At 35.8% G+C, this 25,569-nt stretch overlaps 1 protein-coding gene across 1 annotated transcript in view; it reads right to left on the reverse strand.

Annotated features, from left to right (window-relative positions):
- Nucleotides 1-592: 592 nt before the first annotated feature.
- TNFRSF19 (TNF receptor superfamily member 19) overlaps nt 593-25,569 on the reverse strand; it is a 59,950-nt gene continuing 34,973 nt past the window's right edge. Inside the window, exons 7-11 of the mRNA XM_008630978.2 lie at nt 10,016-10,180; nt 8,649-8,774; nt 7,795-7,897; nt 5,301-5,701; nt 593-2,856 (exon numbers count right to left, since the gene is read on the reverse strand). Coding sequence (XP_008629200.1) covers nt 5,308-5,701; nt 7,795-7,897; nt 8,649-8,774; nt 10,016-10,180 — 788 coding nt within the window. The 3' untranslated portion in view covers nt 593-2,856; nt 5,301-5,307. The remainder of the gene's footprint in view (nt 2,857-5,300; nt 5,702-7,794; nt 7,898-8,648; nt 8,775-10,015; nt 10,181-25,569) is intronic.

Raw genomic sequence — 25,569 nt, forward strand, 5'->3', positions numbered from 1 at the left:
CCCAGGCTTTATGTTATCTGCCATCCCTATCTCGGTTCAGTTTCCAGCCACAGCTTATGGCTTTATCATAGGGACCAATTTTATGCAATTATCAAATTACTCTTTCTTCTCAGTCTTCTACTCTTGTCAGTAGGACTGCGCCATTCCTTTCTTAATCATTTAAACTGGGGCCATGACTCCAATCCTGCTTCAAAAATACAGCTCCTCTCATTTACTTATCTGTCTTGTCTGAAACAGCCTACTTGTGTGGAGCACCAGGTTCTCTTTTCTAAGACATTGTAATCTGTGGTGCTTACCAGCTCTCTCTCCCCCCCACCCCCCATTTCTTGAGAAGAAGAATTTTTAAACTTAAATTTTTAAGTTTTGAAGCACTATGATTTTAAGCATTGATGTTAACTTACTGCTTCTTCAGGGTCCTCCTGCTTAAAGAATGATGTTACTGCTAAATAGCAAACATCTCAAGACAAAGATGCACCAAATTCTACCATGACCTTAATACAGTTACACCATTATGGAATTCTAAAAGAATTAGAAGAATTAATCACTAAATTTGTATAGAATGCTATTATTAATTTGAGGTCAACAAACCAAGACTGGTTCACATAATGTTTTATTCACAAGTAGAAAAAGTATTACAAAACAATTTATACAAGATTTTAATTTACATTTGTTAAAGGAGTATTTAAAACAGCACTGTAAGTCCCTAGACATGACATGTGGGCAGGCTAAATGCAGTGGTAGAGTGTGTTTTCTATTGGCATGTACAACATTGCTTGCCACAGGCAATATACAAAGGACCAATTTGGTTAAATTAAGAAAAAAAGTATATACAAAATATACACACATATTTAAAAAACACTCTTAATTTTTTCCTCCCAATTTGCTCTCAAGCTGTCACTCCGTAAAAAAGAAGAGCATCTTTCTCTAGGGTTGCTGAACAAAAACAATTATACAAAGTTTAAATTCCAATGGGAAAACATACTTACTGTGGCAGATGCTGGCAAAATTTTTGAACATCGCTTTTTCAAGAACTGTTACTAGTGAAAAGTTAAATTTCCATATGTTCTAAAAATACTTTGCCATATACTGAAATGCACATTGGATATTTTTTCTATTTACAAAGTATGTACAAAGAAGCACACATCTCTTCATGCACATGTAGTGAAAAATAATGTTTTGTAACTTCTTAAATGTATGCAAGTAAACAAAGAAATTATTCAAAACTACTCATATTTAAATATATACGTGAAAGTATTTATCTGAGTAATTGTACTGTATAATTGCTTATTATTCCATCAGTGACCAAAAGGTGGAATCTGCTACTTGAAACACCAAACCAAACAACAGCAAAAAAATCACTTGGGTAACTTGTTCACTTTGGTTTGAATTTGGGAACTGTTATTCATGGCTCTTGCACGAATGAATAATTTCACTGGGGAAGAGCTGGAGCATCTCCCTGCCACGGCAGCCTGTACTGTTTTTAGCTCTTCTTGTGCATGTCCAACCTTCTTCTGTGTGTTCCAAAACAAAAGTCTTTTTCCATAATGGATTCTGAATACTGTCTCAACATTTCCATTGCCACACAAACCATGTGTGGAAAGATGAGTAATATTAACTGCAAATTTGCATCTGTTTTGCTGATTGCTTTGCTTTAGTCAAGGCACATTGGGTACTTTAAGGAATAATTGCTAGAGTTCATCACTGACAAGTGTGAGCCTGTTGAGTGTAACAAATCAGTAGAGGTTACTGGGATTATCCAGAGAAGCAAAAACTATTTTAGGGATGAAAATGGCTGAAAAAAAAGGTATTAAGGAATGTGATAAAGCAAATTGCTTTTTATATTTTGTGTGGAAAATTTTAATTGACACAGTACTACAGTGAGGACAGAGTGTCTTGAATGAAAGGGACTCCTAAATGAATTAATTAGGTCACCATGAAGCTTGACCCTTAAAAGTAATGCATTAATAAAAAATCTTGGTAACAGTCTCACTGTATAAATGCTTTCATGGCACACCTGCTATAGTCTGACAGTTTGATTCGACAGTTGATTACAATTATTTCAACATCCAAAATTATATGCTATAACAAGAAGTGCTGTATTCCAATACTGAGACTACTAATTAAACACAACGTCCTTATCTATATGTCTGACCTTCGTTCAACTAAACCTAATTTAAAGCTAATCTCCTGCTACATTAAACAGAACAATGCCACCTCCCAGAAATGTAATAATTGGATGGAGGGGACTTCAACCATACATACTGTAACATGCTAATTTAACTCCCCAAACTAGCTTATTGACTATATTGTAATACATAATAAACGCTTCAGCTTAATAACAGGTGATCCTTGCATAAACAGAAATCATTTTTTTACATCCTTCAATAATAGGAATATTATTTAAATTTAAAACCAGCAGAAAAAAAAAAAAGCCTAATGCATGCACAAATCTGCAGGCAGAGTAACTGGCACCCTGTTGTCCCACATCTTCTGACACCTGTAGCCATATTAAGAGACCCTCCCTAAACACACTGAAGCATTTGTATTTCCTGCTGTATTTACATATACTATTAAGCTCACTCTGTAAGATGTTTTGAGATTCTGTGAGGGAACAGAAGAAGAGATGCAAAAGGTCATAAATCCGCTTTCAGGGTCCTCATAGGATGCTCCTTGAAGTTTCACTTCACAGCTGCTACAGCTCAGACACAACTGCTCAGAAGGTGTGAAATGATGCTATTTTGTTCCAGCTGGTTTGGGACCCATGCAACACGGAAGACCAGACTATGTTTGATGAGAATCAGCAGGGAATGTAAGGGAAGCATTCAGCTTTAGTGCTGAGAGAAATAGCTTCAGTCCCTAAAAAAAAGTGACAGGAGAGTGGTTACATAAATTAATAAGAAACCTGTATGTACTTCTATATTTGACTGAACACTAAAAGAGTAGAGTACACTTACTGCTTGCTGTAAAAATTCACTTAAACCTGAAGATTGAAACTATATTAAAACCCACATTAAAAAGCTTATACTTGAGTGTACACATATAAAAATATGCTGTATTCTGATTTTATGGTATTATTGTCTTTGAAATATAATAAAACATTGACCTATGCAAGACTGTAATACACCCATAGGCAGTACAAAGACCATTCTTCCCTCAAAATATTTTAAAAAGACATGAAAGATGAAGGGCAAGTGGGAAAAAATTGTATAGACTGAGATAAAATAATTTTCTTGGAGTTGTACAGCTGGGCAGTATTCATCCTGAGAATACATCTCAGGTAAACCTAGTCCTGGTCCTGTCCTGTGAACACCACTGAAATTTCTCTGCCAAAAGTGCACACATAATGATGCACTGTAGAGTCTGAATGTGGAGAAATTGTACAAAATGAATCAGTGGGGTCTATTGATGGAAAAAATATGAAGAAAATATGAGGAAAAATATGAGGAAAAAAATGAAGAAAAACTTAAGCCTCCCAAAGAAGTTGATTATTCAAAATTATACACAAATCTCAGTAGTAATAGAAGATAGCAGAAAACTATCAAAGCATACAGGGTTTTCAGATGCTAGAAAAGCTGTCTCCATACACATAGGAATCAAGAAAATTTACAATTCATATACCACAACAAGTATAGTGAAATAAAAGCTAATTTTTGTAGTCATATTTTGAAATTCTGTGGTTCTTTTGATCTAAGAAAACTTAAATAATATTAATCGCATACCTCTGAAGTTGATGCATGATTTAGTGGGAAAACACCCACAAACTTCTGATTTTTTAAATCTTGTTAATATGGAAATGCATTCCCTTAAAACATCAAGAGAGCTGGGAACTAGCAGTGTTGAGATCTGCAGCCATAGCCACATCACTGTCCCTTCCCACACACAGCTACAGGATACGACAGTCCCCACATGGTACTGGGCACACACAAGAAGGAAACCATGAGAGCTGTGATCCAACACATGGGCAGAGAGCACCCAGCATCATTACAGACAGAACTTTGTGCTCTAAATAACACATTGAGAGAAATACGTGCCACCTGGATAAGGCTGATATTGTCAGCGACAGCAGCAGATATTCAGGGGGCTAAGTCCCACTGAAGTCAATGGCAAAACAATTCTTGATTGAACAGTTCCCATCCCCTTCCTCCTCTTGACAATGTCACCTAAGCAATTAAGGCCGGATTTACAAAGAAACTGTTGCACTTACATGTTTTCAGAATGCGCGTGTTTTTTGCGAAATACTAATTACTCTCTACTTCATATTTAGGAATAAAACAAAAGTGGCATGCAAACCAAATGGAAGAGGATCAAAGGAATGAAGTTTTATTTCTGCAGATGGCCCCAAATTTTCATAATTACAGATAGCACAATTTTCTTAATTAAATTTGGTGCATATTAGTGGCAACTTCTTGTGTTCCTGCCTCTGAGTTCATGCACGGGAGACTGTCAGCTTTCCAGCCACAGCCTGCATAAGCCTGGAGTAACACCACCACGTGTCATCAGCACACAGGCCATAATTTGGAATCTTTTCACGGATTAGTTACTTGAGGCTCCAGGTTACTCCCAAGAGTAGAAAATTCCATTTTAAAAATACAGAGCATAGTTAATATTCAAAAAGATATAATGATGAAGCAGTAGCAGAATGACTTTTTGTGACAGTTCCACTGTTAGATAGTTGAGACAATTGTTTATCACCTCTTTGCATTTTGACCTCAGCCCTGCATTTTCTATGACCTTTTATAGATTAAATTGCATTTTATGGACAAACTTATGTTTTATCTGATGACATGGGAATATAAATGGCATTACAAGGCATTTGAGATTCTATTCTGTTTCTACTACTACTGCAGTAACTCCACAGAAAGGCTCTGCAAATATTTTTAGATGAACACTTGTATGTCTTTAATGCTTTGTTTGCAATAAGCAAAGCCAACTCCTCAGTTCTCCCTCACAAAGGCTAGCCTCACATAATGGTTTGGTCATAAGGCTATTAAACTGAACTTTTCCCTTGAAATTTAATGAAAAAATTCCTTGATAAAAGCTGACTGGTGTACAGACTTACCCCTGTATTCTGGTTAATATTATTTCAACACCACAGTTTTCAAAATTACACCTTTCAAATTCAGTTAATGATTTAAAAATGTGAAACTGCTGGATCTCTTGCAGAGTTTTAATTTATTTCAGCAATAGCTAGGTGTAACCTATGGAGACATATAACCCTACACCTTCTTAGAATTCTCTTTTTATCTAGCTCTACATGCCTGGAGCACTCATTCTCACTCCTTTGTAGTTACGTTTTTTACCTCTTTATCAGTCTGTAGAGTCATTTGTTGTTCCATTACACTTTGTCTTTGGCTGGGTTTCAGCAGTCACCGAGTTCGGAAGTGATGAAGCTTCTATGCATGTTCTGTGTTCGGAGATTTCAAAGGACTTTGCAACATTTCCATCAAGAGACTTAGCTGAAAGAAGTACTTCACTTAGTTCCTGGTTATTATCCAATCCAACAGTGGCTGCATTTTCAGTCTCAGGGCTGCAGGACTTTGCAGATCCTCCAGCCAGTTCTGAATATGATTCACAGACAGAAATGCTGTCACAACAAGCTGAGTTTTGCATAAGAGGCCAAGCATCTGGAATGTCTCCACAGGTGGAATGTGAAAGAGAACCAAGGAAAGCAGGAATCATTTCTCCAACAGAATCAGAAGCTCTGCAGAAGGATAAAAGGCACATGGTTTACAAAGCATTCCAGAAAATATTATCAGTATTGTAATTACTGTCATTTGTAATTATAGGTATTTCAAGAAGGTTTAACAGGGTTATATTAATTCTCTAGAGACATCCTGTACAAAAAAAATCTATTGAGAAGGAAAACAGTTTGTTCTTTGTCTGGAAATGACAAAAGCTCTGGTGAACACTACTTCAGACAGTGAATCCAGGATTCCAGTGAATCCACTGAATCCAGGATTTCTGCCCATAAACAACCCCCAACAGTTGGTGTTGTTTACGGTCAGAAATATGACAAAAATACTATAGTAGCATTCAGACACAAACACTGCCACAAAGAAGAAGGATTTTGTTTTTTCTCAGTGCATGGGGAGGGGAGTATTAAGACAAGATATAACAGGCTCAAAGTGCAGCAACAAAGATGGTTGGGCAGACTCTGGAATCTTCAGCACTAGGGGGGTTTGGTAGTTTTTTGTTTGTGTTTGTTTTTATCCCGAAACCCTAGACAGACAAATATCTAATAGAAGTAAAAGAAGTAAAGTGGCTTCAGACTGGGAGAATGGAACAGGCAACAAGACAAGACTGCTTGAAACTATGTGTTTGCTTTAAACCTGAAAATGCATTCACTTTAGATTTTCCAGTTTGTGCTGTCTAGCCCTCAAAATGTGACAAGTTTTTCTCCTATTCTCTTTCACATGGAAAGGACATAGTATTAAAGAAGGGCAAGCATTATTTTTATTTTATGGAAAATGGAAGAAAGTAGAAGTGGAAACTCAGTATTATCTACCTCAAGTATATTTGAAGTGCATGATAATAGTGACATGTGCCAAACTCTGTTAAAAGTCCAGTAGTGTTTTTCACTATATATACACCAAAATAACTATTAACAAAACCAGAAAGTTATAACAGTATATTTTATTTCCAAAAACTGTCTAAAGATTTATAAAAATGCCAAGGCTATATTAAGTCTGACATGCAGTGTGACAAAACTCATCCCAATTAACATGCCTATAACAGATTTTAAGTAGCCTTACTCATTTCCAAAACATGATGCTTTAATAGCTTTGATATACACACAAAGCATTTTCAGAGATGAGGCCAAAAGTCAGGACATTGCACCACAATTGAAGGAAATACATTATTCTGGCAAAGGAAACTGGCATAAACTCCATTTCTACTGGAAGGAACCACAGGATCTTTGATGTCCACATAGCATGGATATTACAGTTATTTTTAAAACCTTAACCAAAAGATTCCTCAAAAAGTACACAGCTCTCCATTTGTCAGCCTCGGTGGTATACAAGGATGACTCAAGCTTGTCGGCATTTAAACAAGTTGTTAGAGAAAACTTAGATATTTGTGCTTAGGTCGCTAAGTCACCTTGCGCAAACAATACTTATGAAGAAGCTGCCTCTACATTTTTAGTTACATGTGGCCATAAGAACAAAACAGCTCAAGACCAATTCAAACCTTATATGGAAAATTATTCTAGCTAAAAGAAATAAATACATCCTGTGTTAAAATCTGTAACCAGGAAACTCTGAAGGACACCATAAATTTTATATATTTAGCTCATGGCCCTGCTGTAAAAATAACTACTCTACTACTGCACTTAGCTGATCAGGAGAAAATAAAGGTTAAAATCTGCTAGAAATTCAGAAATAATAGATATTTCAAACCTTGCAGTCCTAAAGAGTTCCTAAAAAAAAAATCTTCATGCCACTTGTAAACTGTACCTCAGTCCCACCAGATTCACAGGTTTATGCAGCAACTTGCTAACCGTTAGCAGAAGAGGGGGTGGCCAAAGCCTCTGAGGTACCACAGAATAAAATGAAGATTATCTGCTAGTCAGAGAAGCCACTTCTTCAGAGGAGCCCATGTATCAAGTCAGCATTTACTAAGTAATACTTAAGTTTTTCACCATAAACCTGTTCTTGCACAACATGGGATGATATGGCTACAGTTCATCAAAATCCCTCATTCCACTTCAAGCAGCTGTTGTCTCTGTATAAATATTACTTTGACTGCATAAAAAAAATACTTCATGTTTAATACACATTTGTAAAACTAAGTTACCTTTCATTAAGCGTGGTCTGTGAGTGGAAAGCACAACTGTGACTGCTGTGCTCCATGCTACAGGTTTCATCACAGCACAGTGAGGGAATCAAGTGAACTGGTCCTAAGGAATGAAAATTAATTTAATAGTGTTAAAACTGTCAAAGCTCTGTATAAACTTAGCCTCTTTTCTTTTTCAAACTTGAGTATTGGTTTGCCAGTTACATTATAATACATGGATTGAGGAAAGAGATTTCTTGCTGTAAAAACAGCTTCTTTATTCTTTTAAAATTGAATTATTTATAAAAGCCAAGTCCTTCCTCCAAAAGTAATATAGAAGCCAGTCATGAGTATCTATTTTTTAAATTGATTTTCTTCTCAGCTGAATGCACGTAAGTGGAAGCATTCTAAGTTAAGCTATCAGGATGATATTTAAGCCTGTGCTTTTGCGTTAAATTACGTAATTAATTTCTTAATGTCATAACTGCATCTGTTCTGATACGACTTCACAAAATGCCAAGTCTTTGAATTGTCCAGGTTGTTAATGACCTTTAGCATTCGTATCATATTCTTAGATACTTTCTGGTACTCTGGAAGCCTTCACACTAATTTAAGTCTCAAAGCCAGATGCAGTGCTATTTTTAACAGAAAGAAATGAGATAGACGCTTTAATTTTTTTTTCCAATTGAAGTCACTGAAATGAATACAGGAAAAAACAAAACCCCCCAAACAGCTACTTAAAAATCCTATCTGCTTATTGAGAAATTAGCCTAGGACAAAGGGTAGTTTCACAGTATCAGCTCTGCAGTTAAATCTAATTGTCATAACTCAAGTGTTAGATAAAACAAAGTCACCTTTCAGTAGACCTAACATACCACATGTCTGTGATGTACTTCTCTGGCACTGGCAACATGTTCTGTGGTCATATTCATTTAGCCGTGGTCTATCAAAACATGATAATTCAGAGCCATTGTAGTGAATGTCTTGAGATCTCAAAGACCCTTTGAACAAAGTGAATAAAAATCTGTGTTAGTGAGTGTTACCCCTTTTCCTGCTCAGAGGCCTCTTTCTTCACAGAACGTGTAACTGTCATGCTATAAAGTATGTCCATACATTTTGCAATTGAAAGATCCACACTCCCTGTGGCTTCCTATAACGTAAACCACAGATTTTGAAACAAACCCTTGAACAGCCTCTTCTAGGAAGACATCTGCTCTCATTTGGATTATTTGAGAGTATATCTTATTCACTGTTACACTTTTTGCAGTGTTTAACGATTCTCAGTGATTCCCATCTGAAATTTTCCAGAGTCAGCTTTCAGCCGCTGGGATTTTGTTTATATTCTCTTTAAGAGCTTTACAGATTTCCTTTAATCTCTATAATTGTAGGCCAAGGCAAACAAGTTACTACACTTCCCTGAATTAAATTTGAATTCACTGTGTCAGAATTTCTCAAAACTCACACTGTAAAGCAAATTCTAGGTTAGGAAAAATTCTTACAATGCCTCTCTAAACCTTTTTATTTCTGCTTGTGCTGAAAGCAACAATAGCATTAATTCATCCTAGACGTTATTCTTGTTTGGCATCCAGGGTTCATTAGATGCTATAAACATATTTTAATAAAAGTTTTATAAAACAATAAATGGGAACTAGAGTGCTTTTCACTTTTTTCTTTCTTAATTTAAATTAAGAGGCAGAAAAATGTTTATTATAAAGAAATTATATTGATGAGCTGTTACGGATTTAAAAGAAATTTACAAATCTGTCTTAGGCATTTAATTAATCTTGAATATGCCCATGAAACTAAAACTGTTAAAGGCCAAATCTCTCATCTACACTGGCCACATTCATTATCTTGATGACCTAATCTGTGTTTCACAACAGCATTTGATGAACAGATCTTTCAAAGTGGTATTTCCACACTGACTTTGCAACTCTGTAATGTCCCATCTTGGATGATGAATGGTCCAAATGTATCTGTGCAGCATCTAGCAGAGCACAGCATGCAGTTGATGCAACTGGAGTATTTTGGACATTTACACAGCATTTTCTCAGTAGCAGCTGGAACTTCCACGCTGGGCTGGCAAGCTTGAACGGAGTCCTGGGCTCTGCTACATTGACCATCTCAATGCTAAACTTGCTTGAATAATGTAGGCATTTCATTTATTTACCTACAGAGAGATCTGCCAAACTAATACCACCCTATAAATATTACAAAGAAACAGTAATAATTGGAAACTCACAGCTTGGTTTCTTCTCCATGAACTGCCTCTTGCAATAGATAACACAAAGGATGAGAAGAGCCAAGAGCACTGTTGCAAGTGCACTGCAGATAACAGCTGCCAGAGCAGTGTCTCGAGGACTGGAAGCAGTTGAAGGGATCTTCACAAGATTTACCTTGGTGGTACCTGAAATATAATTAAATAATAATTAAGGCAAACTGCAGACATTTCCAGAATATAGTCATGTAAATGAAAATCTGGGAAACAGAAGAGGCTTGTGGCCCAGGAAAAAAAGAGAATGTTTCATCTGCTAATGGATCAATTGCACATATAAATAGATATGATCAACAGCAACCTCAGTATGAAACAAAGTCTTAGAAAAGATACATTGCAAAATATGCGATAATGAGTGGAGATGCACACAGACACATTCAGACTGTCCATGAGAATGGAATCAGATCCTCACCATGAAAACAAAGACATCTGAATGTTTAATGTCACATGAATTTAATATGGAGAACATTTCCTAGCATAGAGTTGAGAGAGTGACCCACTAGAGGGAGTCACAAATACATGAACTTCCCTTAAGGAAACTTTCTGGGCACTGAGACACCCCCAGAAGTTCAAATGCTGTCAAAATTATGATCCTGCTTTGTTGCATATGTCATGGCACCGTGGTCATTTCCAAGATCAAACCTAGGATTTCAACTCTGATGACTTTTTTTCTTCAGTGATTTTTCTTTTAATACTAGATAATCCCTCTAGTCAACATTCAACAAATTGAATTTATATCCGTATTAGTAAAGACTTAAGTGATGTTTCTAGCTTTGACAAATGTTGCTACCTTTAGGTGGAAAGCGAAAAATATTTTTAAAGGATCCAAACTTTAACTACAACTGTTGAAACTACCTTAATTATGTATTTTAAAATTAAATTATCTTTTAAACAACTTAAGAATTTTGACAGCCTGCCTATTTCATCTACTTTAAAGTCCTCCTAAATTCAATGAGAAAAAGGAATAAAACACAGAGTACTTCTATGACAGCAAATTTTTAAGAAGCCACAATCTGTACTTTACTAACTTACAAAAATAAGTTAATGTGCCTATTTACCCCAGAAGATATTTGGTTAAAACCTAAAGATTATAATATCCGAAGAAATGGTCCATACAGTCATAAGTTTAAATTGTGAAATAAATATCTGTCAGAGTATATTAAAACCTCTAATCAGATTGTACATAAATACAATTGTTCAATATCATTATTGCAATTTCATAATGGCAGGAGAGAACTTCCTAGATCAGTTAGTGCAATCAGTGGAATTGTATTACTCAGGAATTTTCCACAATAATTATGTATTTCCTCTACACACATTGAACATGGGCACCACAGGGTTTGTGATACCATATTACTTTGTTATAATGCCTAGATTGACAAAACCTAGGCATCTTGAAAAATCAACTTAATTCTAAGTCCTTAGACTACCTAATGCCAAAGAAAACACTACTTCTATGAAATAAAGAATCCAGAAAATTAAAGAAATAACCCACCAAACGTATTAAATAAAAACAGTTTCTGTGGCTTACAGTATCATGCAGTTGCTAGTAAATGCGGTAATATAAAAAGGTGGAGAGATTAAATCATGGCCATTATACAGAAGAAAGAAAGTTTAGTTGCTCATTTCCTGATTTCAGCATGAAGTTACTGCATTTACATCTGCTTAAATATTTCCATTTACCTTCAATTTGTACTATTATGTTCCACTGTCACATCAAAATCTGAAGAGCAAATTTATAGCAGATCTTTTTTATATGCTTTTGACTTGCCAAATTGCACAGAGTGCAGCAACTGGGGAGAGTACAAGAGAGAGACACAAAAATGACTGAGGAACTGGAGATTCTCTCTCCTACAATCAAAGTTTGAGAGCTGGGATGGCTCGGGATGGAGAAGGCTCAGAGGAACCTCATTGATTTGTATAAATCCTTGGAGGGAGTGTGCAGAGAGAACAGAGCCAGGCTCTTTTCTCAGACCAGAGGTGATGGACACAAACTCAAACACAGGAGGTTCCCTCTGAACATCAGGACACACTTTAATAACTCTGAGACTGACTGGCCACTGGCACAGATATATTTGCTCTTACATAGTTATTACCTATCCATCTCCTCATGTTCTCCAATAATTACTATTCATCACAGAGCTAAGTTCTATGGCCTCTTTTCCAAATCTTCAACGTTAATTTTAAAGAAAATGCAATCAGTGTCATAATCTTTTTGTCATAACTTGCTCCTGCTCTCAGCAGGAGCATCTCAATCTTCCACAGAGAAAACATTTTACTCAGTTTCTAGGATTCTTGCAGCTGTAGTTTTATGTTTATAGTTTTAGCAGACTGAAGAAATTTCTGCATGAAGTGCCAGGATACCTGTGAGAGCAGTAAATCTATATAAAAGCCTGTCTATATAGCAATGTGTACTGGCTTTGGTGTGAAGATCAGACTCTGCTTTGGTATCAGGTTTTCAATTCCAGTCAACTGCCTGCTCTAATCTTCAGAAGGTTAAAGACAGACTGGACAAGTATTTAAAAACCAGACAATAAAACAACCGATCAGAACATCTTCAAGTATTTTTTGTATCAATATACCTATTTGTATTAATGTACATAAGAGAACTAAACAGTTCTTAGTAATTAGGCCTTCACAATTTGCAGAAAAAAGAATGGTCAATTTTGAAGGGCAAAAATGAAATAGAGCAAGGGAGGTGAAGCTTCTCTATTTTTGTCTCTCTTCATTTGCTCACAAAATACATGTATTTTCAAGTATGATTACATATTATGTGTTCTAGGAAAACATAAATTATATATTTCTCTAATGCCCATCAGCAATATTCAAACTGGAAATACAGTGATTTCATTTTAAATGGGGATGGCAAGATTTAAAATTTTTTTAGCCATCTAGATGTTTAAGATTTGTTTTATTTGGTTGATTTTTTTTCACTTGAGAAAGCAATTTTCTATTCCTGAGAATGCCTACCACTCATCTTCACCTTCAAAGAACTTTTTGGAATAGCTACTATGAGCAGTCCATTGTAGTCTAGCTCTAATTACAATGATAGTGATCTTCCCTGCAGAGACCAACATTTCAGAAGTGGATTGCTATTGTAGAAGTGGCCCGTTGGGCATTGCTGAACTCTGCTTTCAGTGTTACTCAGACATGTATGCATTTTCATAAACTCTTTCTTCTCACTGACCATGGTCCCACTTCAGTAAAACAAGGAGTTGCATCTTAAACTTGTACTTACATCTATTAGATGATTACAAGATTAAATTTAAATACCCAAATAAACACTTTGTGATCTGGATGTGATACATTCAGAAAAGAGGGAGGAGGTGCACACAGTTTCCTGATTCTGGAAAAGCATGTGCATATTATCCACATTTTATTTAAGAAATTGATTTCCTTTTTAAAGTTTTCAGTCTAACATATTCTGAAAATGTGGTTATGTTGAAGAAGAATTACCCAAAATATCAAACTGTCTCCTGTATAATTTTGAACAGTAAGCCTAAACACACATTCTTCCCTTAATTAACCAATATTACATTATAATGGCAGTATATGCAAAGGTGTGGTCCTTAAAAGCAAGTAAAGTTTCTGTTAATCCAAGACAGTTAAACAGCAGTAACTCAGCTAATACGGAACAGATGAATCCCAGCTGTTTCACTAAAATTTCTGCCAATAAACGGAATAGCTGGATTTTTGGCCTATTATACCAAACAACAAGAGACAGGGCAAAATGTAAAAAGACTTCTTTTGTCACTTATTTCATGGTTATTTTCTCCAATTTTTTTTTTTTTTTTTTTTTTTTTTTGGAACCATGATTCATTACAGTCGCTACTGGAATCAGCAAACCTAAAAGAAAGCTTTCTGTGGTAGATCAACCATGTTAAACAGAACTTGCAACATTGTATGTTTCTTCCATGGATACAGGAAATATATAATAATTACTAAAGTTGAGGAGAATAAAACGTGCAATATTATGTTTCGGTTTCTTTCTTAACACATCAAGTCAATACTAACCTAAAGACAGCTTTCTCAAAATCACAAACGAATCCAAACTGCACTTAGAAAGCAGTAACATGGTAACATTGGACAGAGTGCCATCTGTTACAATCAGGATTGAAAGTAAGATGCAAAGGTTAAAATGTTGTTAATTCCTGGGATATGGGTATTCCTGGTTGACGGGGGAAAGGAGCCTACTACAAAAAATGTTTGCCCATTACCTTTACGTCGAATGGCCCAACTCAGTGGTATCAACCTTAATTTGACAAGAATTAAGGGCTCAGACATACCCTCAAGTTATGTAATTTAACAAGTTACTGCCTGTCAGCTGAACTGCAGCGGCTATCTGTGTGTGTGCTTGATCCACAGAAAAGGCAAGCCAATGTAAGGCAAAGTGGCTTACTTTGAAATTCCTTCATTTTGAAAAAAAACCCCCAAATTTGAAGATATTTATATTAATTTAAAATAAGAAGGCAGTATGTTTACCTAGCCCCAGACAAGCAAAAGTATGTAATATATATATAGACAAGTCAGATACTACATGCATAAGATTTGCACATATAGATAAAATACATATGTTTTATATACTACTGAGCATTAACATAAATGGAAAGTAAGTAACCCTGAAAGTATCTTTGAGTCTTTACAAAGCAGCAGATTGGCTCCCTTCTCCTGATCTTTCAAGTAGGAGGTAAGAAACTTTATTAAACATTGCTGTTGGAGACTGTGGTAAACAGTGGGGACAGAGTCTCCCAACATCTGTAAAAGGACAGCCCTCTGCATGCACGGCCTACACCCAAAAGTTCATCATGTCAAACCACATTTTTCAAATGTGCTCCAAGTGCAGACTTTAAAGCCTTTAGCTAATGGTCCACAACTTTTGTTTTTTGTTTGTTTTGGTTTGTTTTATTTTGCTGGTTTTGTTATTTTTTTAATAAATGTACCAAAAAGCCCTAGGGGAGAAAATGACTATTCAAGTATTTATCCATTGTTTGGAAATCCTGAGAAAAATGCTTATAAATTAAAATCTTTGAAATTTGGTTTATTCATTTCCAAGACCATTTCTCTTGCACTGTGTATTTTCACAAACTCCAGCTGCTGACAGCCTTTTATGTTTAAAATGGTAAAACAATTGCACTGTGTATGTGAATTTAAAATATATATGAATTCCACAGTACTGGATACAGATCTCAATGTCTGTAAGGCATAGCCAACCTCTGCAACACATTTTTCTTTTAGCAATTCATAGATGTGAAATCTTGGTATTACCATGGTGATCTAAATTGAACCACTATATGGGCACAAAAGTAACATTGTTTCATACATAAAGCTCTCAACTTGGAGAACTGTCCAGCCATGTGAAAATACCACTCCACGAAAGTAATGCCTCAGATCACTGCTACCCTCAAATAACCTGAAAATACCTGAGAGTAAGCAAAAAAAAGTGAGAGGAAGTGGAATAAAATCTGTGTCACTGCTGAACTACATATTCTAGTCCTCAACATAACATAACTGGTTATTAATATGAAAAGAAATCTCTCCTCCAGAAACTGGAAACACCTCGTGTGATCCGATGGCACCAAGTCTATGTTGCTGTTAATGACTGTGGTGTTGGCAACAATTATCTTTCTGACTTTTGCTTCTAGAAGCCAAGTTCACATCTCTGACAGCTGAGGGTGGGCAACATCTATGTTCTTGAAAACACAACTTTTTTTTAGGTGTTCTCATGCGTTAAAACCATGTCCCATAAAGCTTACATCAGAACATATGATATTGCTAGATACAGCAGAAAATCTATTTTCATACATCACCTCTAACTTGTGCTTTCAACCACATTCTTTGCCACACGTTTTGCAAAATAGAACACACTATTTTAGGCTATCCTCTTGTTAAAATCCAACTATAGAATGCATCCACCCCACACAGGCTATGAAAGCTCTTTTATCTTTTCAACAGAAAATGAAAGCAGAAATGCTTTGTATTCTGTATGTGCGGTCCCATTTAATGTTTAGGACTACCCAGTTAGAGAACAAAAACATCTCTGTGCAGTATTTGAGACAATTCACTCTGTTTATGACAGTTTATGCTCTATTCAGTCTCTGTATACACACTCTATCACTCCCAGTCCCAAAACACTTTAACAAGACATTGCCCACGTAAGCAGAGTCTGCATTGCTGAAAAGCAAACCCTGTTCAGGAGGGCAGCTACTGCCATTACCCATGTGCTAAGGCAAGAGAGGGGGGCCATGTACCCTTCAGAATCTACCTGTATATTCACTAGTTAAATGACAATGGCATGCATGTAAATAGCAGAATAATATCCTTCATGTCTGAAGGTTGTCTCTTTAGCCAATAGAGAATAACCCACTTTCATAAATCAAAAGGGCAACTGAACATTGTGAATTCCATGCATACAGGTTACAGATCTGTTCCAAAAGGTTCAAGCAAGCTCTTACAGCTGCTGTGTGATGAGGTTGTAGATTGGTGCATGGATTGGTTTTCAGTAGATTGAAACATGACAGTGTGGAAAGCTCTATCTGTGACTATGACTGAGGGCCGGTAGAGCAGCTGAGCTGCCCCTAGGCAGGGAATATATATGCTCTTCCATATACATCTATGTATTTATCTTTATAAATCCCAGTAAAGCAAGAAATGAAATGTAAATCAGTCATAAAAGAGGTTTTGCCTCTCTCTGATTCAATGAGAAGTGATTTCTAACACTTCACTTTCTATCTCAGTTATTTCTCTCCTTGTCCTGGTTCAGCTGTGGTAACACCCAGGGAGTAAAGCAAAAGATTTCGTAACAATTGCAAGCCTGTGTCCGAAGTTTGTTGACATAGAATTTCCATAAACATCACTAATAGTCTATGCAATACCTTTTCAAGAACTATAGCTTTTTTCCTTGCTTTGAAAATGCTTTGTAAAAGTATTCAGCTACCTCACTTGTTTGCAAGCTGTTCTGTCATCAGAATAACAGAGTATACTGTGATAAATTTCATTCATAAAGTTTCTAAAGCTTTAGAAAATGGTGATTGTATATTCAAATAAAAAAATAGATCAATAAGTGATACATTAAGAAAAACTACTATATTTGAATATCAAATTAAGTGCAGGAATAATTTCCTTATTTTGCTCAAAAAAACAACTTTTTGAATTGGCCAAATAACTTATTTAGTCCGGACAGCTAGATGTTCCAGCTCTACTAGAAAATTCAATAAAGTTTTAGTACCTTTCCCTTGTTGCCTCCTGGCCTACAATTAAAATCTGAAATAACTGGGAAAGGAAAATGCAATCCTGATAGTTAGAGACATCTTCACTCTTCAAACTCTCTGTAATGTACTAGTATTTTTTTGTTACCGAATATCAAAAATATAAATGCTAAGGAAATTCTTCCAAGTATTAGCAATCCCATGCAGAAAGAGCCTACTTATAAGTCATGACTAATAAAAAATCAGTACTCAAAGAGATGTGGAAATACACGTGTGTGTGCATGTGTGTTCAACACTGGACAACTTATTACATTAAATTTTTAAAAAGTTATTTTCAAATTGAGAGAATATATGAGATAAAATACAGAAGACTCACAACTTCCAGATTTCAGATAATTCAGAGTAATCTAAAAATCAACACACAAAATATTGATGCCATTGTATTTTGGTATCCATTTTGAAGAGTGACAAAGGGACAAGGCTTAAGCATGCAAAAGTTAAGCTCTAAAATCTGTAATTTTAAAATCCAAATCTATTGGGGAAGCTAGAAGCCTGTATTAGGTCACATACTTCCTATGCAGTGTGAAGAAATGTCAAATACAGAATAGAATCTGAAATACCTGTCATATGAGTAACACAGTTCCATATGTTACCATGCTCAGCCCACAGATATAGAAAACTGGAGAAGGATAATATACTTTGCTCTTCCCATAAATTACTCAGAGAGGAGCTTCTACCTTCTCTTAAAACTATGGAGAACAAAAAAATCTATGATCTCATTTTTAAATTAAATTAAGAGAGAGAAATCACAAGCATGGCTTATAATGCCTTTCAGATGTGACTCTTGAAAGAGGAGGTAATGATGGGGTTTCTGCCTTCTGAGAAAGCTTCAGAGCCCTTTGCCAAGAAGTATGAAAGGAAGACTCTTCTACCACCTTCATGGAGATTGTTTTAGTCACTAGGCTAGAAGCTGAGCTTGGTAAAAGCTCGCTTCTTCTCTCCAATTGAATTTGCCCAGTTGTAAACTTTGGCAGTAAGGGCCCCACTTTGCACAGCCGACAGTCACGTGATACGTAGGCTGGAACAAAATTAAATAAACTAGACCTAGGCTTGCTCAGCACCTATGTTTCTCCTGTTTATGATTATGTTTAAGTATCACTAAGTTACCTTAAATTCTCCACACACATGTGCACACAAGGCACATGTTGGGGGGAGAAATAAGTCGGCACTAGGGAAAACAAAAAGCATGTTTACGTAATTAAGACAGTTTCATAATATACTCCACTGAGCTGAATTAAATTCTGAATTAAGGTTATGAGTTGCATAACCAACACTATTAGTATTTTTTAAGTTTTTAACTTTGCAATCTGTTTTCTTTTAAAAGCACTTTTTGGGGGGGTAAGTAATATGAAATACATGGGATTAAATATAAATTTTCAAAATTCTGTAACATAGAGGTCAACACCTTTAGAAGTTGGCCATGCTTATTGTATTACTGCAGGTATCATAAATGTGATTTATTGCAAAGAAGTTACCTACAGTGCATCAGTGTGCATGCACATGCAAACTGTATTACACATGAAAAAGCTGTAGCTTTGACATCAGAAATAATAATAGCTTATGAAAAGCAGTTATTAATTCACCACTTAAAGCTTTGGGGATAAAGTCAAGTTATACAGAACAAAAGGCTGCTATATACAAGATCCTTGCTTCATTATATTACTTAATCTGAAACATAACATCTCCCCTCTTTAACGGAAGTCAGTAGGAACTAGCCATAGAATACAGAAGATATTCTGAAAGGTTATCTTTGAAAAGTCAAGCTCTATAAATGAGATTCATCTGACCAAAGCAAAGATCTGCTTTGGAGAGAATTACCTGAACGTTCTCTACAGGGGATGGGGAGGGCTGGGGGGGCAGATGGGTAGGAGAAAGGCTCTTTTAGGGTGTAATTAGTCTGATTTGTTTTAAACACCACCCATGATCTCTCCACTGAACATAGAGTGAACTTAAGATCACCAGCTCACAGATGTAGCCATTATACACAACCACAGTCAAGAAGGTGGCATCCTACTCTGGTTTTGTAAAGAAGCAATGAAAGGTTTTGGGGTGCCTTCGACTTCCTCTGTTTCAGTTTGCTAACAGATATTAAACATTTTACACCACTTCCATTGAAAAGATAAAAGTCAGTCACAACTGCAAAATTTGTAACAACTTCTTTACAGTGGCAGAACCCCAGAAAAGTCCAGCAGTATTTAATACCTCACATTCTGCATAGAATATAAAATAGTGTGTAGCAAATAAAGTGAGACATAGAATTATAGGTTTTGCCTAACCTGTGCTTTAAATGAACAAAGGCCCAGTGGGAAATAATATGCAGCAATGTAAATACAACCTGTGTTACAGTAACTATACATGAGGGAATCCCGTTATGGTTGCAGGCCTCAATTCTGGCATATTCTAACTTTAGTTCTAAGTTCTCTTAGAATATGGGCTTTGGTTTGTAAGAGACATTTCACCAAAAAGTAAGAAAAATATTTTTCTAAATTTTTTATTTGTGTTTTTATTTATATAGCAGCGGTAGAAAAAAAAAAATCTACACTAAAAAAGTCATTTTCCTCCTTAAAATTAATTCAAAAGAAGAAAGAGTAAGATCAGGTTTTAGGGAGTTAGACACAATTATTCAATGTTGGATTGCAGTTTTCATCTAACCTGATATTGGCTTCTAGGTGAAGTATAGAAGTCTGAAGGCCTGAAGAGAAAGTCAGAGCTTGTCACCTTAGGCTCTCTTTCTAAAACAAAGCCAGGAACAGAATCTTTTGAGAAGTAATTATTCTGAAAAGGCTTGAAAGACTGCTTAGGGTTAGTCACTGAAGCTTACCTTATCTGGCTTACCTGAACTCTTGAGGTACCAAATTCTCACCCATGATTGGGAGTTTGGGCTGACAACTTCAGTGCTAAGCATTAACTTTTATATGCCCAAATTAGGATGCATTAATTCCATCTTAAATTTCCACATGCAGACAGGGTAACTATAAATTACATTCAGTAATATGCACATAGAATCATACCACTGGACTGAAAGGAAACTTTACTAAAACTGGTGGACACAACCCTTTAGTTAAGAAAGCTCTAACAAAGAGCTCATGTTTTTAGGAAGCAGTCACAGGCTGTAACTCAAAGGCACATGTCAGGGCCCAAAATAACATGTGAGATTACTCTATGATCTTTGTAAAAGAGGAGTTTGGCAGCACACTGCTTTAGCACAAGTGAACTGGTAAGAATGAGAATGTGTGAGGTCTATCACCAAAAGAATTAAAGGTGAGCAAAGTAGAGGATACAAGTGATCTGTAGGAACATTAGTCTTTCTTCTATAAGGCTGCTTCCAGCTCATGAGGTGTTGGTTTACAATGAATCATTACTGCTAAGGTCCTCAGCACATAACTCTTGTTTTAGAGCTATTCCATTTTATCCTACTTCCAATACATTCCAGTCCTCCAGGTAATTCCAGTTCTCTGCTGTGGTACTTCAGTTTTCTTTTGCTCGACAATCATTTTCTTAATAGGAGGTTGGCAGTATGGAAATTTTGAGCCTAGATGGATTCCATGTTTTCCACTGTATTTTCTTAAAAACAAGAAATTTAAGTGGAACACAGCCTAAGTATTTTGTAGCCGAGCAACTTAAGAGTCATAGAATCCTTAGAAGTCAAAAAAGATCTTTAAGATCATCAAGTCAAATAGTAACTACCAGCACTAAGTAGAATAAAAACCCCAACATACTACTGTGCATTTGTTTAGCAGAGTTTTATATTCACACGCCAGTCACAGCTTGGATTCTGTACCCAAAGCCATAGCAGTCAGCATGGATTTATACCAGAGGTACCAAAACTCAATGCTGCTGAAGTAGTGCTAATGCAACTATTCCCAGAATTACCTGTGTGATTATGAGAGATAAATTTGAACCAGTATTTTCAGTCTGAATGCTGCTTAAAAGCATGTTATTAAATTAATATATTTTAAACAGCCTAATGCTTCTGTTATTAGAGGTTGTTTAAAAAGTACTGAATAGTTGTAACCACCGCTTATTTTTTTCAGATTACCCCCAAAAACAATAAAGTAAAAATTGACTGAAAAAAACATTCTGCAGCTTTACTGCAATGCATGCAATCCTGGAACAATTTTGAGTAACTTAATGGCCAAGTTAAATAAGAACTTTGCAAACCCACTCCATACAGAAAACAGATAATTGCTTATAGCCACTGCAAGCCTGGGCTGAAGGGCTACCCACATTAGTAAGTGCACATAAGAAAATACCATAGGAAATAGTACCTATCCACTACAGGTCACAGATTAGTCCCTTCTCTGTAACTCAGGAATTTCAAGTTCACTTTAATCTAGTGTAATTGAGCTAACCAGCTCTTACATTAAAAAGTAATGATTAAGTTAAATTTCTTGCAGACATTCTGTACCTAAAACAAACATGCAGTATGCCTCTGGCAAAGAAGGATACTAATTATAGGATTGACTCATAAGATGAAAGGTTGCACAAGTTACTACTAGAAACTGAAGTATGGTAAGCTGCTTTGAAAAAACACATTGAAATTCTCATACTCTGCAGTTGAGAATTTAATTTTCTAACTGTACTTAACAGTGTCAAGAAACAAAACTAAATATGCTTGTAAACTGCTTGCTCATATTTTAGATGAACAAGCTAGAATACAGTGAACACAGTGATTACTTCATCATTCTACACTAAGGATTTTTTTTAATGTAATGAAGTGAGGTCTACAGTGAGTTTTACTACACAAAAACATGCAAAATTAAGTATTTTTGGTCATTCTTAGCTTTCTTTTGTTATAAAAAACATGGTCTTGAAATGGATATTTGAGGATTCATTGCTTGACTTTACTCTTAATGCAATAATTCATTCCCTGATTTAACAGGAATCATAAAAGAAACACATCTCCATGGCTTCAGACATCTGTGGGGAAGGATATGCAAGTTCAAAAGCAGTTTTGCATTTCCAGCTGAAGCTTTCACTTGGATTAGCAGACAGAGCTGCCACCTGTGAGTTAGAACAAAGATACAAAATATGCCCTATATGTTGTCCTGAACTGATCAGATACAACCTTCTGAACGCCAGATGGGTACTGCTTATGTGAGCTCCTATTGCCAGCTGCATGAGCTTGTGATGTGAATTCATGGAACTTGATTCAATTTATTTTAAAAATCATATGCTGAAATTTCTACTTTCATTTTAAGAGATACACTTTCCATCATATTTTAGCAAGCAACGAGGGATGTATTTTCAAAGAGATATAAATTGGAATACTGTGTTCTCTCCAAAATACATTAACACATGCTTTAGTAGATAAAAATGGGTTACATATAATCAGTGCAATTCTCATGCTGAAACTAGACAGCAAAGGGCTTTCAGTGCAATTCAGCTTGGTCAAATATCACATCAACTTCATCTACTTAAAGTTTTACTGGATTCTGACCATATATATTTTATATATTACATTTTCAGGGATTACAAACAAGTAGTGTTAAAAAAAAAGTTTCTACTCCTAATTTATTCTATGATTTCCATCTGTATTATGGAAGCCATTTACATTACATCTGCTCACTCTGAAGGTAATATTTATATTGCTAACACCTTACTAAGTAGGGACTGCTAATACTAGGTTTTATACTAGAGTAGATGATTTTTTTAAAGTTTCAAACTTTAGTACTCAAAATTTTCAGTTCTTTCCCCCCAATCATAATAAATTAACAGTTTCAAGAGGTCCAGAAATTATAATTTCTTTTTCCATTATTTTCTTTTCTGTACATTTTCTGCATAGTTCATTTGTTTTTGTAAAATCAGAAAATTCTTTGTCTGAAGTCTCTGTGATTCTGTCAGCACAGATAGAAATTAGTCATCATGGTCAAAAGTATTAAAAAGGGATAAATGACAACAGTATGGCTACACTGTGTTCACCTAGGAAAGCAAACTCAAAACCCCCACAATTCTAATCTTATCATGTATCTTTAAAAATTTGCAATAACACTTAAATTTACAATTCTGAAATCATTTCTAGCAGCCAAAAATGACAACTGTCACACCTATGGCCCACTGGCAACATTCATGATGCTTAAATACGTAATAGTTAAAAGCAGTGGAAGACAGATTCCCTGTTCTCAGAAATTTAGCCTTCTGTGGCAAGGAAGGAAAAATCCGTTTCCCCCAAAGAATACTAAACTGGCAGGAAGGAAAATTCTTCTACAGATCCAGAGATTAGTATGATTCAGGCATTAAAGAAATGATCCATGTGCTCAGTAATAACCACCAAGTGCTCTTATAGGTGTTCAATCAACAAAGCCAACTCAGCTCTTAACACAAAATTTAAAAGAGCCTGATGTAGAACGACAGGCCATGTTTGACTGTCAGCACGAAAGTCTTTTATAACCTCTGGAATGGCTGTGAGAGACAATCAGCACAAGTGTGGGGCACAGGTTCATCCATTCTGGAAGAGAAAACCTTACAGCTACATCCCACTTACATTACATCACAAGCCTGCACAAAGTAACAGCAGGAAAGGACTAGGAAAGAACTAGGCTTTTTTGGTTTGGTCTTTTTCCTCTGTTGCAAGAGCTACAGCATTCCTTCACTAGTCAGCTAGCTACTGAAGCAGTGATCTGAGTCAGAAGACATCACAGAGACAGTAAACTGTGTATCCTTATAAAGTACAAACATCTTAACTGGCATGTTAAGATAAAAATGAGTTTTCCACCTCCTTATTTATCACTTACTAGCACCAGCAGTCTTTTGCATAAAATGTGATTGCTCTTGAATCAAAGGAAAGAGCACTATTTTCAGACCTGCATAAAAAACCTAACCTTTACTTTTGCCAGTACAAAGTGAGGTTACAATATTTTACAATATCTACAATGTTTATTTACTGAAACATGGATAGTTTTCATTGTTGGTATATCAGTTTAGGCTTCCTTATTGTATTGAATACCAGCCCAATCAGACAGATTTCATATATAAAACCTCTTCACAATGGAACTTTCTACCTATATTTTGATCCAGAAGAATGTATCACAATCCATTTCACACAGCCCTAATTATGGAAATCTGTGTGAAACCAATCTAAAAAACCATGTTTTGTTAAAAGAAAAATCACATATTATAATTATCATATGTAGTTAAAGGAAAGGTTTAACAATTTGCTTGGAAAATGACACACAGAAAAGGGGGATTCAAGCTGAGTTCTCTAAAGCCTCTGGAAAGAAATACTACCAAGACATATGAATTAAAATCCAAATTTTGTTTGGCGTTGTACTTCTAATGCAAACTCTGTTACTGAACCATACCCAGGTCTTGCATACTTTGCAGAAATATTTATTGGTATATCAAGGATATTTTGTCTTTACACAGAAAATATTTGCATTTCAGAAGTGTAAATACAATTATAATGAAGGGAAAACAAAAAGACAGTATATTTCTGAATTAAAAGGGGCTAAACCAATTAACACAGCAGAATGTCTTCTAGTGATTCTTTTGTGCAGATTAATTTCCTGATGTAGAGGATTACTCATTATAGTGCATGAAGCAATACATTAAACCTTTGCAGAGCCTTTACAGTGTCATATACAGTTTTTAAAGTTTCCATTGGATATTATCAACAGACCTCCTTTAGGATTTGCTGGTCAGCCTCAATGCATCTAATAACACAAAGGTAGCGACAACCAAAACAGAGGACTGCCCATTATTTGAGATTAAAGAGCAGAATAATTGAAAGAGAAAGTCTGACCCAGTCACCTGTACTTTACACACATAAAGCAGGAAGTAGGGAGGAAAGTTGAGTTGATTAGTCAGATAATTTAAATGGAAATTCACTAATTTATAGCCCTAACTTTACTTCAAAAACACAACTCAAATTCTTAACTATTTGAACAATTTCTATTCAAGAAAAGAACAGTCTTACTGGTATACTTTCATCAGGATACCCAAACAGGAAAGATGAGCTTTTCCCCTCATTTTGAAAAGCTGTGAGTAGTAAATTAGACTCTATTACTTAACCATGACTGGGTTGCAGTCAGAGTGTGAAAATTATGAACAATGTAATTACCTCAACAAGCGATCTTAGAGCCATTGAGATGTATTGCAACTTATTAATTTGAGAAGGCATGAAACCAGGATCACAAACAGGCCCAGGCCCTGCAGTGCCAAGCACTGCAGCACCTGGACTGCATCCACAATGCTGGGAACCTGCCCGTGACAGGAACATACTTGTGATGTAAGAACCAAAAAGTAACAGCAGGGAGC

The sequence above is a fragment of the Corvus brachyrhynchos genome, unplaced genomic scaffold (assembly GCF_000691975.1).
Source record: "Corvus brachyrhynchos isolate BGI_N302 unplaced genomic scaffold, ASM69197v1 scaffold363, whole genome shotgun sequence".
Taxonomy (NCBI): domain Eukaryota; kingdom Metazoa; phylum Chordata; class Aves; order Passeriformes; family Corvidae; genus Corvus; species Corvus brachyrhynchos.